Here is a 12,481-nt window from a genome sequence, read left to right on the forward strand (position 1 = left end):
TATATTGTTTTTGCTTCATCGTCGTTGTGATTGATTTTGTTGTTCCTTCTCCCTAGATCTACTACGATAAAACACACTAGACCAACCGACACACAACAACCGGTTTCTCTTGTTGTCATGGTAACCAGAGCGGAACCTCTCATCAACTTTATCAAGGTAAAATTGTCAATAGATTTTAGAGTTATCTGCAGAAAAAAATAGCCTGATCAGAATAAAATATCTGCATGTCTTTTTCTTTTCAATATGAAGCCACTTCTCAAGCACAGAATGGACTAGAAACCTTAAGCTTTCTGATATTTAATCACTAAATTTGTAAGATAGGTGCTCTTAGGGTCATTTTAAAAAAAAAAAAAAATTGGAATGTAACCATAATATGACATAGTTAAGTCCATTATCATATAACAATTTTATAATAGAGGAGAGATAACATAATTAAGATATAATACAATATTTTAAGCACAAAATATAGTAATAAAAAAGGCAGAGGCCAAATATTAGAAGCAAAATATGTTTGAGTCACATCAGCCAACATTACCATGAGATGGTTCTTGATCTCCAGAGTAAAAACATATCAAATTTTTACAAAGAATCAGCCGTAAAAAAAAAATCAATGGCCATTACACCTTTGTAAGATTAGAATAATGATGATGATGATCCACAGCATTTATATTGCGCCATATTTATGTTGAACACATTCATAGGGACAGGCTCATCCAATTAATATAAGTTGATACTTCAGTTTTATACACATTTTTATTGAACATCTACCAAACAGGGCCCCGTCTTATAAAGAGTTGCGATTTATCCAATCAATCGCAACTATGGAAAGCCAGCAAAGTCAACATGAAATGCTAGTTTGTTTTAAAAAAAATCTAGATATGAATGTAGGATCCATAAATTCATCAATTTCTTGAAAATTTGGCATGTTCTCCTTTGTTTACAAAGGACATTGTGCAAATTTCCTGTAGAAAAAATTATGACACCGATGGATTTCCATAGAGTTACGATTGATTGGATCAATATGGAGGCGCGGTAGCTCAGTCGGTAGAGCGGGGGATTCGTATTCCGGTGACCCGGGTTCGATTCCCACTTGGTGCGCTAGTGCCCTTTGGTAAGGCATTAATCCTCAGTACCAGGTCCTTTGGAGAGGACCTTAAGCCGTTCGGTCCTCTGGTTGCTTGCTCACAAGCAATCATGCTTTCTTAGCAATCAGGTTAAAAAAATCATCACCAATTGTAACTCTTTGTAAGATGGGGCCCAGGTTTAATGTTTTGTATTTCTTACAGGCTGATGTCAAGAATCAAGACGATATGCTGGTCTTACTGGGTCACATGAAACCAGGGAAGAGTTTTGATTACATGGTCGCAGCCGCTGCAGCCAGGAGTAAACTACGCAAATTCTCTGCCAAACTAATCAAGTAAGAAACATATAGTCCTAAATTCAAAGTCATGATTGTGTTTTCAATGAAATTGTCTAAAAAATAGGATTATTATTAGATTTTTCTCAGTATGATTATGTACACCAAATCCACGTAGACCATGGTTTTGAATTCTTTCCTAGTTTAAATATCTTTTTATGAATTTGGGCTGCAATGTTTTGTTCATTGCTTTGACATCAACTAGCTGCAAGAAAATGTGTCTCATTTTACAAGAAATACTTTGACAGGGTAATGGTGAAAATATACATTTAACTGGTTTGGTAATAAAACCTGTAGTTAAATGTGTCCAGCAATGTTCAGCAATGTTCTGCCCAAATCACTGCTCCATGAGATAAGAATGGCTTGTAGAATCTTTATTCTCACCAGTGATTTATTTATTTTTATTCAATTGATTTCATTTGACTTCTTTCCTCTCTTAGAATTAATGAGATAGCAAAGCAGTCAAGCGCTGAGAATGCAAAAGCATCTCAAGTCCGAGCGGTCATCTTTGATCTTACATTCCTCATGTTATGTCGTATTGCCCAGCTTTATGGCACTGAGGTAAGTCAACACTGAGGCCCATCTTTAGTTTTGGGAAATCCCCCAAAAGTATCTGCCGCTATTCCTATTCTTTTCTCGATTACAATAAATGAGTATGCCTCAAAATGGTTATGATGTGACGAAAATATGATTTTGTGGGACAAAAATTCTGGTTTTGCATATAGGGGGTAGCAAATATATATTTTTATGGCATTGTTGCCCTTTTACAAACTACAAGATATAGAAATTGTGATGAATGTAGAAGTCGTTTTGTTTTTCAGAGGAAACCATAACTGTTGATGTGATGATCCTATTCAGAATCGCTGTCTGAAAGCAATTCATGAGGACAACTATACTGTTCTGATCAACAGTTTCTTTGGTGACTTCAGGTCAATCAGTGTGTCCTTTACTTTAGGTCCCAAACCATATACATGTACATTGATGAAAAGAGAGGCGTTAAGCCTCCATCCTATATGATGTGTCATAGCTCAGCAAATTTTTTCTTGTTGTGTTCAAAGATGGTGCAATAAATCACATTACTGAACCTGATAAACATATATTATTCATATATGTTACATCTAAAAAAAATGCTCAAATAAAACTGTATTATGAAGGGCACACAGAGACCTCTGATAAAGAAAGAGATATAAGCAAGTAATAATTATCAATTATCAGAAGTCTCTCAGAACTACAGACCTGCCAACCAGTACGTTTTAGCCGTATTTAGTACGTTTTTGCAACCAAAATACGGCAGTACATTTTTTCTTTGAAAAATATATATTTTTTTTTTTTTTTTTTACACTAAATCGTAATTTGTTGAGAAAAATAATCTCTATATGTCTCTATTTTATAAAACGTGCACAAATATGGTTATTAGATCAATGTAATTTCAGGTAACTTGTTTTTTTTTTCAATCATTTTGTTCAAACCAGGATGAAGATATACACATGTTTTAAAGTTTTATTTTTCATCTGCAAGAGCAGTGCGCATTTTAGCTTGCATGCAGCTTGAGCGCCGCGATGAGCAAGTGCGCCAAGCATTTTCTTATGAAATACACTTTTTTGGGGAAAAATACAGTTTTTTTTATCACAGAATACAGTTTTTCATTCCCAGAGGTTGGCAGGTCTGGTACTATGCTATAATGCATAATGTTAACCCTGACTTTAGCAGAGCAGCTGTTACATGCTTAGAGCTGCGTTTCAAGGAGTGAATTTCCTGCCAGGTATCCATTTACCTTACCTGGGTAAAGTGCAGCTTAATGGGGGATAAAATGATTGCGAGGCATGATATAAACAAGTATTATATACAAATGTACCAGGCTTTGAGGAAGTGTAGCAGGAATTATGTGTCCGAGGTTGGACTTAACTATTTAGTAAAATTAGCAATTTTGCAGGTAAAACTGAAGATGAATAATTCCCGCTATACTTTCGAAATAAAGGCCTGGTGTATTTGTTTTATATCCTACATTTAATAAGTTAGAACAATAGATCTTGATAATCTAGTTTGTTTACTCGTAATTCATCCATTTTTATTCTGAACCAAAATATAATGCACTGTGCTAACTGACCCATCCCTCCTGAAGCCACTCGCTTAGTGGAACGCGGATTTGTGCCTGCGCCCGATGCGTGGTGACGTCAATGATGGAATAGTGCTCTTCCCCTCATTGATGTCACGGAATAGTAAATTTTCTACTGTGAGCGTTTCATTTTCTACACCATCCCCAAATAGTTAAAATATGTTTGGTCACATGATGCTATTTTAAACCAATCTGCATACATGATTTAATTCATGTAGGATATAAATAGAATTATGATGTCAGACTTGTTACAAATTTTGTATTTTTGTTGTTATTGTCAGATGGTAGTATCAACTAGCGGTGATTCTTTCTTTGAGACCTGGGTGCATCATTGTATGCCTGATGATACTGGTACCAAACCATTGAGTGGAATGACTGCTGCCGATCCTAACAAGATTGATATGCTACTCAACCAGTACCATACCGGCATGGAGTTCAAAACAGCGTAAGTAACATATTGGAAGCTAGTTGTGTCCGTTGAAAATAGAACATAACAAGATGATGATGGTAGTTGTGGTTGTGATGATGGTGGTGGTGGTGGTGGTGTTGGTGATGATGTTGATGATGATGATGATGGTGATAATGATGATGGTGATGATGGTGGTGTTGGTGATGGTGATGATGATGATGATGATGGTGATAATGGTGATAATGATGATGGTGGTGGTGATGGTGATCATGATGGTGATGGTGATGATGATGATGGTGGATGGTGATGATGATGGTGATGGTGATGATGGTGATGATGATGGTGATGATGATGGTGATGGTGATGATGATGGTGATGATGATAATGATGGTGATGAGGATGTGGAGCGTTGTGGCCCAGTGGATTAGTCTTCTGACTTTGAAACAGAGGATCGTGGGTTCGAATCCCAGCCATGGCGTAATTTCCTTCAGCAAGAAATTTATCCACATTGTGCTGCACTCAACCCAGGTGAGGTGAATGGGTACCCGGCAGGATTACTAGTACTTCTTTAAATACATGAGCGCTGAACGGCAGCTCGAGCTAAAGCCGGGGTAATAATAATATTAACATCACGCCTAGGAATAGAATATTTCTAGATAAATGGTGCTATATAAATGCCTATTATAATTATTATAATGATGATGTTGATGGTGATGGTGATGGTGATGCTGATTATTATTGTAGTGGTGTTGGTGGTAGAAGTTCTGACTTAAAGAGTTTTGACTTGTGCCTGATGATGATGATGATGACAGAGCTGCCAACCATTACGTTTTTGCCGTAATCATTACGTTTTTTCATTCAAATTACGGCATTATGGTTTTTCTTTTCAAATTACGTTTTTTGACAATTTTGATAATGTGTGTACATAATTGTATGTATGTGGAGTGCGTGTTGAGCCCACTGAACTAGAAATACGTATTTCTAGTTCAGTGGTTGAGCCCGAGATGAGCCTGGTATTTGCGCGTGCGTAGTCGCCCGCCGGCCGGTTTTCCAACGCACTTTAATAATTGAATAGCGTGCACGTACATATACGTTAGTTGAATATGCGAGCGGCATGCATGGTACGAATTGCGATGTATAGCGACTGGTAAATACGTCTGTAAGGATGATGACGTCATCCAAGATGGCAACTTACGATGACAAACGAAAGGATCGAGGATGATTATGTTTTGATCATCATTTGAAAGGAAATAACAGTAACTGCGGTTTATAAAGGTACGATATTTCTGAATTTTATATATTTTATCTTACATTTGCATGTAATTTCTTTCCTATAAAGTGATGTTTTATGTACAAAAAAACGATCCGAAAATCAGATTTCAGAATTTAGATCTAACGTTACTGCTAATACGTTGTCTTTACGCACGGGCCAACACTCTTCAGGTGATCGAGTCAACGTTTGTTCTTGCAGCGCAGAGCGAGGAGTACGATGAATTGGGTAGGGTAATTCCCAAATGTAGTAAGAGAAGAGTCCATTTGTAATGGAGGGGGATTTGGAGGTTTGAGTGAAATTATTATTCCATTTGCAAAATTTTACAAAAATACTCATCATATATATTAAAGATTGAATCATCAAAAGATATTTTTCATATACTTTAAAATTAATTGTTGTGATAAAGAAATGAAATTTTGAGGCTATTTTCTTGAATTGATTAATATCAATTCCCTTCGGATAACGGTACTGTCTGGTTAATTTTCATCAACTCGTAATCGTATCAAACAAATACGATGAATTCGGCTTTGAAAAGACCTGGAAAGCTCTTCATTGTCCCTTGAAGTAATAATTCTGGGTGATATTCAACATTTATTGATAGTTTCACATGATTTATACTAGAGAGATGTCCTACTGCCTTTGGAATTCATTAAAAAAGTCGGCACTTTAGCATTCAGTTTAGCAGGAATGGGAAGATTTCTTCCCCGGTTCTGGCGGCCTAGATGTCTGCTCTATAGTGCCGTCACTGCTGGTGATGATTGAGTGTGCGTGCAGTGTGATTGAGGCTGAGCTGTGCACATCGTGAAGTGATTTACGATGGGACTTTTGTGGAATGATTTCAACTTCTTATCTATATATCTATTTGAATTTTAGATTAGATTGATTTATGAATAATTTTTCTATATTTGTGGAATGTTACATGTACACTTCCATTTTATGACACTTTAATTTTAAAGGGTACTGTTTGGCAAAAACAATGTTACTTGGGAAGAGAAGTCTGAATTGATGTCAACTTTTTTTTTATATTTCTCTTAGTCTACAATTTGGTAGTTTTGTCAGGAAACTCAACATAAAACAATTAATTATTTTAGAAGTGGAAAGGAAGCCCCAGAAAAATGGGGCCCTAAAAATGTTCACCAGAACTGATTTTGGTGCCCCTGAAAGAATTTTTTCTCGACAGATCTTCACTTTGATAAGTGCCGGAGTAGGTTGCACTACAAAATGAAAGGCCTACTTGTCATTTTTAGAAAAATTTGCCTAGGTGCCCATTTGACTAGAATAAAAGTGGCCTTCATGTCCTTTAGAATGGCCTTGATACCCCTTGAAATTTTGGGGCATCCAAGGCCACTTTGCCGGTTGCCCCAAGCTGAAAGTGCCCATTTGAAAATGGCCTTGCCCCTCTCAATTCTTAATTCAAGCCCTGCTACTGACTTAATTAAAATAAGGGTCCAATTTGTAACGCTCCGTTACTTAGCCCAGACTAGGCCTAGAGATTAACTTTTTTTTAATTGTTCACTGCATACATACTTTTTGCATTGGATGTTTGTCGCATGTGGTTTTAAGGTTCGTTTTAACACATTCCTTTTTTTTGTTGGAAATTCCTTTTTTTGGCCATAATGATTCCTTTTTTTGCTTGCACAAGGTTGGCAGCTCTGTGATGATGAAGAAAGTTGTATTTGTTCTCATCAGCCTTGTATGCAATCAACAAACTGAAAATGTTTGAGAATTTCCAATTGAAACATGCAAAATGCCTTGTTTTATTAAGAAAACTTTTTGTTTCTTTTTTTGCAGTCAAGTCCGTTGGAGCGAGGTGTGTTTAGCTATCCCTTACGCCATCCAGCATCTTCTACATGCATGGGAATATGGAGCAGTAAGCGAAGAACATGTATCGGTAAGTCTAATGACACTATATTTAAAAGTTGTGCTATTGAAGTACTGGTAATATCGGTACCAGTGGTGATGATGAAAATGATGTAGTGGTGGTGGTGGTGGAGGAAGTAGTCATAGTAGAATTGGTGGCGGTAGTAGTAGTATTAGTCTTTTTCATCTTTGTTTACAATCAAGTCAGTGAAATATTGTTAAGCACCTACACATGGACCCCGTGTAAATCCTCATATTCACGAAAGAGATAAGAAAATATCATGGCTTGACTGATAAAACCTTGCAGCTCCAAATTTAAATATTTTGATAAAAACTCAGAATAAGCTTGATTTTAGGGTGATAACATGGGTAGTAGCCTTCCTTTGCCTCAAAAGAGTTCTTCACAGGTATCAGAAGACAGTTTTCAGACAATATGAGACTGTCACCATTGCTATATTTGTAGAATACAGCCTTTTCTTGGCTGCCCTCAATTTTTCTAAATTTTGAGATATAAAGTTTTATCAGCGCAGCCACGATATGTCAAAACATGTTGACTGGATTCAAGGTTCTGAGAAATATATATCCTTCCATAATCTTATTCATCTCCAATCATCTTCACAGAAACTGGTAGATAATCTAAAGGGGCGTGTCTGTTGTCTGCCGATCTGCTGTGTTGCATGGCTGTGCAGTCACATGACTTCCTTGTCGTCCAATGAACGTAGCAAGGCCCACAGGCTACTGCAGATGATGATGACGTCATCAACGAACAGCGCCACCTCCCTGCAGATGTACGATACTGAAAGGTACAACTTTGTTTTATGGTGATGTGTTTTTGGTTATAAGTACTTAATACATTGCTATCTGGGGCCTTTTGTGACATTTATATTATTAATGCTTATTTGGAAATTTTTTAGTTGAAGCGTGATATTATGATGGCAACATCAGGCCCAAAGAACATGTGAGAAAAAAATAAATAAAGAAAATCTTGTAAAAATCTTCATTTTATGAAATTAAACTGGTGATATTTAATTGTTTGTTTGTAATGTTATGATTGTGATACTTTGCATAAAAACTCTTTTTAGGAAACTTCAACCTTCTAAGGACTTGTACTTCCCAAAGAAAAAAAAATGTATTGACTTAGAAACTCTAAATCTCTGCCTTATTACAGGAACAGCCTCATGACCACGATCGTCAAGAAGATGTCGACGTCGGTGCTCGGCAGCGACTCCAAGATTCAGCGGGAACCTGCCTCCGTCGTTTCATCCGGCCCCGCCCTTCCCCCCGAGCCAAACACGCCCTCCCTGGAGACCCTCTCGGCCACCTTCAAGTCCATCGTCCAGAGGGGCGTGGTCGATAAGAAGAGCCTGACCACCATGGATGCTCTGTTGACAAGTGGGGGTGCTCTTTGGTTCTGTAGAAGCATCGTCCTGGAGCTGACTTCGCTGCACAGGAAGGATGACCTCACGACTGCAGGTACTATCGGGAGCTTAATGAGATTTAGAATTCATTATTAAAAGTAGCTATCAATAATGATTTATAAATGCACAACCGTTACTTTCCTGTTTCTTATACCTTATTGGTAACTTTTCAAATTTTTTATTTTTTTCCTGAAACTCCTGATGAAATTAAATAGGATTATGTTTGTTTGTGCCTGTAGCAGTTGTATAAAACTTTCCATGAAATGTTTTTCAATCATTCTATTTATCAGTTGAATGGGAAAATATTACCTTGAATGCTAGAGTTGTGTTGTCAGGTAAAAGCTTGTACACAGAATAATTAAAAACAGAACGACTACTTTAAATTTAAGTTTAGCTTTATTAACGGAATATTCAAACAATCACCTTTTCAAGGTTTACATTCAATCACTCCTCTTCTTTGTAAATTCCTTTAACTCAAGTCGAAGTACGTCATTCATAACCACAGGTGAAATGAATATGTAATACAAAGAATAAAAATACTAGAGTATACGTGACAGATTACACTTTGATATGTTATTAAATTTGGAAAAGGATTATTACTATAAAAACCGGACCGGCATGTCCTTTGAGCTCATATACAATTATTTCAGGTGGAAATAGCTTGTTACTGCAAAACCAACATTCTCTCATCTATTTTAAAATGTCACCTTTCAGAACAAATTAATTGCCTCAAAACAAATACAGAAATATCACAGAATTACACTTGATTTCTGGAATGTAGTAATAATAACCAACTGCCAGTAAATAACTTGAAGCTGGCAAAATAAAACTAGAAGAAATCTTTCTCAGTGAGGGTCTGCGTGTTCCCTCTGTAAAAATCAAAAATGGTCCCAGCTTGCTGTATAGACCTCTGCAACTAACCCAACATAGCTCCACACCCCACTGACTATACAAACTGTGCACTCAACCTACAGTAAAGTGGTGGAGTTGATTTGCATTTCAATTAGTAAGACCAAGTGCAGCTCCTTTCAAATGGATAACAAGAATTTAAGGCAGAGGGAAAAGTAGTTAACTAATTCAGGGGCACTCTGACATGTGTCTTGTTGAATTCTATATAGGCTTCGCATAATCAACAATTGTTTTTCTGCTTAACTTGAAAGACAGAATATGTCACTAACAGATATCAGCATTTCGTAAATATCTTTGAATGTTAATACTTAGAATTATGTTGCTATTCCATTTTACACAGTTGAGATTGCTGTGGCCCTCTTCCAAGTGGACATCGAACAGATGACCTTGACCCTTCTCCGGAGGGTCATTCCTCGTCTCCTAGCCGACCTGTCGAACATTGACCGTTTGTCTAATCCTCGCGGCAAGGCCCTGGCTAAGCTGGTGGTCTGGTGTATAGCGGCCACATTGACCAGTCAGAACAGTTTTAGAGGTAACGATCACGTTGGATTACTGGATTGAATACTCAGAAAACCAAATGAAAATGGCATCATGATACAAGCACTGGAAGAAGTTCTCTATGGTAGTATCTGCTGGGTTTGGTTAGGACACATAACGGAGCAGCATACAGAGCTGCCAACTAGTACGTTTTGGCGTATTTAGTACGTTTTTGCAACCAAAATAAGACAGTACGTTTTTTTTTTTTTAATGTGATTAAAAATTTTTTTTTTTACAAAATTGTAATTTATTGAAAAAAATCATCTCTAGATTTCTCTATTTCATAAAACTTACACAAATATGGTTATTGGATGAATGTAAATTCAGGTAAATATATATTTTTTTTCAATCATCTTGTTAAAACCATGGTGAGATATACGCATATTTCAATGTTTTTTTTTTCATCTGCAAGAGCAGTGCGCATTTTAGCTTGCATGCAGTTGAGCGCCACGATGAGCGTGCGCGTCGTGATAGGGACTCCTGTTTTTATTATCAAATGTTAGCAGGCCTGCTATCTGCATAGCAGTGCGCATTTTATTATGAAATACAGTTTTTTTGGGGGAAAATACAGTTTTTTTATCACATTATACAATTTTTCATTCCCAGAGGTTGGCAGGTCTGAGCATGTGTAGAACAATGTGAGAAATATTCAAATTAAGAAATTTAACTTGGAAGCAATGAAGGATGTGGAGCATTTGACTACAAATTGACGAAGCAGAAAAATCGGGGAAGTACGCATTCTATGTAGATTAGAAACTACTTTACAATTTATTTTTAAAAGAATCGTTGTGATTTTTTCAAGAGTCTGGGAGTGAATTTCTCAGAGCTGATGAATTTCTGATTTCTTATGTGGTCTACACAACAATTTGAATTTATGTCCATATTTTATTTGTTGTTTCTGAACAATCTAGATTCCAAGTCTAAGGAGAGTCCGTCAAGAGTCATAAGAGGGCGCAAGAGAGGGCGAGGAGACACTGAACGTGAGGTAATTATTAATGCTGTAAAGAGGTCCCTTCGCAGGAGAGATTCCTGTTGAAAGAGCTACCGTGTAAAAAGAAAACTAAATAAATATCTAAAAACCATAAACCGAAAAATGGTTTGACCAAGAAAATGCTAGCCATATGTCAATTTCAAGAAATATAATCAACTGAAACACAAATAGAATATAACAGTAGTTGCAGCAAACAATTATTTCATGAGAAAGTCTTTTAAATCAATGTTAATTGTCAAAATATTATCAGACATCTTGATTTAGTACATTAATGTAAACTTATCTTTGTAAAATCATGAAATCTTAGCTCAAAATCGATAATTCTGATGATCACTAACACAGAAAAGTATATGTGGGACAGTGTATTGATATTGCTTCGAAAAATACCTGACATTTAATGGAATTCCGTGCTTTTTTTGCTAATTTCTTAGCATTTATGCATTTTCTTCTAGAGCTATTTGACACATATTTTTTTATTTATACATACAAACACTTTGGCAGTAATTTTTTACTCATTTTGAGATTGTTACCACAAATAGTATTTATCTTTAAAGGAGAATGAAACCCTTGAAACCAGCTGAATCCATATCAAAGAGAAAAATTAAAGAAACATATTGTTGAAAGTTTGAGAAAGATTGAATGAATAATAAGAAAGCTATGAGCATTTGAATATTGAGATCACTAGTGCCATGTAGATCCTCCTATCGGCAATGCGACCAAGATCTGTGATGTCACACACGTACAACTCCCTCATTACTTTAGTACTTATTTCACTTATATTCTCACTTTTATAGAGTCTATCACAAGGTGAGGTGTTCTCTTTATGCGATGACAAGTACAGAGGTTTCACAACATTATATCATTGATGAATCGTTTGTCATATGATTAGAATGAGCAAAAAAAGATGTTTTGGGGTATATTTTCAGTGTCCAAATGGGAGAGTTGTACGTGTGTGACATCACAGATCTTGGTCGCATTGCCAATGGGAGGATCTCCATATCATTAGTGATCTCGACATTCAAATGCTCATAACTTTTTTATTGCTAGTCCTATTTTACTCAAACTTTTGTTGATCTTATTCTTTGATTTTTCTGCTTTCACAAAAGCTAACTTGCTCCAAGAGTTTCATTCTCCTTTAAATAAAGAGGTAAAGAGAGAGAAATTATGATAAATAATATCTTTTTAGGAGTCTATGAGCTTTAAAGAAGAGAACCGTCCCTCCAAGCTGCGGAAGCTTCTAAGTACTCCCGAAGAGGATGGAACATCAACACCCATACCAGGTAATGATGACAACGATTTTATACCAGGTGGGTGTTTCATAAAGCTGTTGATAAGTTACGAGCGACTTTACGACCAACTGGTGATGCTTTCTTAGGAGCTGCATCCACACCAATGAAAATTTGGTGCACATGACCTACCTCTAGAAAGAATCACCAGTCGTTCGTAAAGTCACTCATAACTTACGAACTGCTGTATGAAACACCCACCTGAGCCCTGCATCCTATAACTTACAGTCAGTCGTACGATCATATTTAATTTTCCTTATCGCAT

At 36.5% G+C, this 12,481-nt stretch overlaps 1 protein-coding gene across 2 annotated transcripts in view; it reads left to right on the plus strand.

The window, feature by feature from the left end:
- LOC129273970 (mediator of RNA polymerase II transcription subunit 24-like) overlaps positions 1-12,481 on the plus strand; it is a 32,941-nt gene that overhangs the window by 14,069 nt on the left and 6,391 nt on the right. For both annotated transcript variants that reach the window (XM_064108224.1, XM_064108223.1), the window contains exons 12-21: positions 57-156; positions 1,287-1,417; positions 1,858-1,978; positions 3,815-3,978; positions 7,007-7,106; positions 7,697-7,878; positions 8,244-8,548; positions 9,743-9,934; positions 10,851-10,924; positions 12,117-12,210. In XM_064108224.1, coding sequence (XP_063964294.1) covers positions 57-156; positions 1,287-1,417; positions 1,858-1,978; positions 3,815-3,978; positions 7,007-7,106; positions 7,697-7,878; positions 8,244-8,548; positions 9,743-9,934; positions 10,851-10,924; positions 12,117-12,210 — 1,463 coding nt within the window. The remainder of the gene's footprint in view (positions 1-56; positions 157-1,286; positions 1,418-1,857; positions 1,979-3,814; positions 3,979-7,006; positions 7,107-7,696; positions 7,879-8,243; positions 8,549-9,742; positions 9,935-10,850; positions 10,925-12,116; positions 12,211-12,481) is intronic.

This window comes from Lytechinus pictus, chromosome 13, assembly GCF_037042905.1.
Source record: "Lytechinus pictus isolate F3 Inbred chromosome 13, Lp3.0, whole genome shotgun sequence".
In the NCBI taxonomy this organism is placed as follows: Eukaryota; Metazoa; Echinodermata; class Echinoidea; order Temnopleuroida; family Toxopneustidae; genus Lytechinus; species Lytechinus pictus.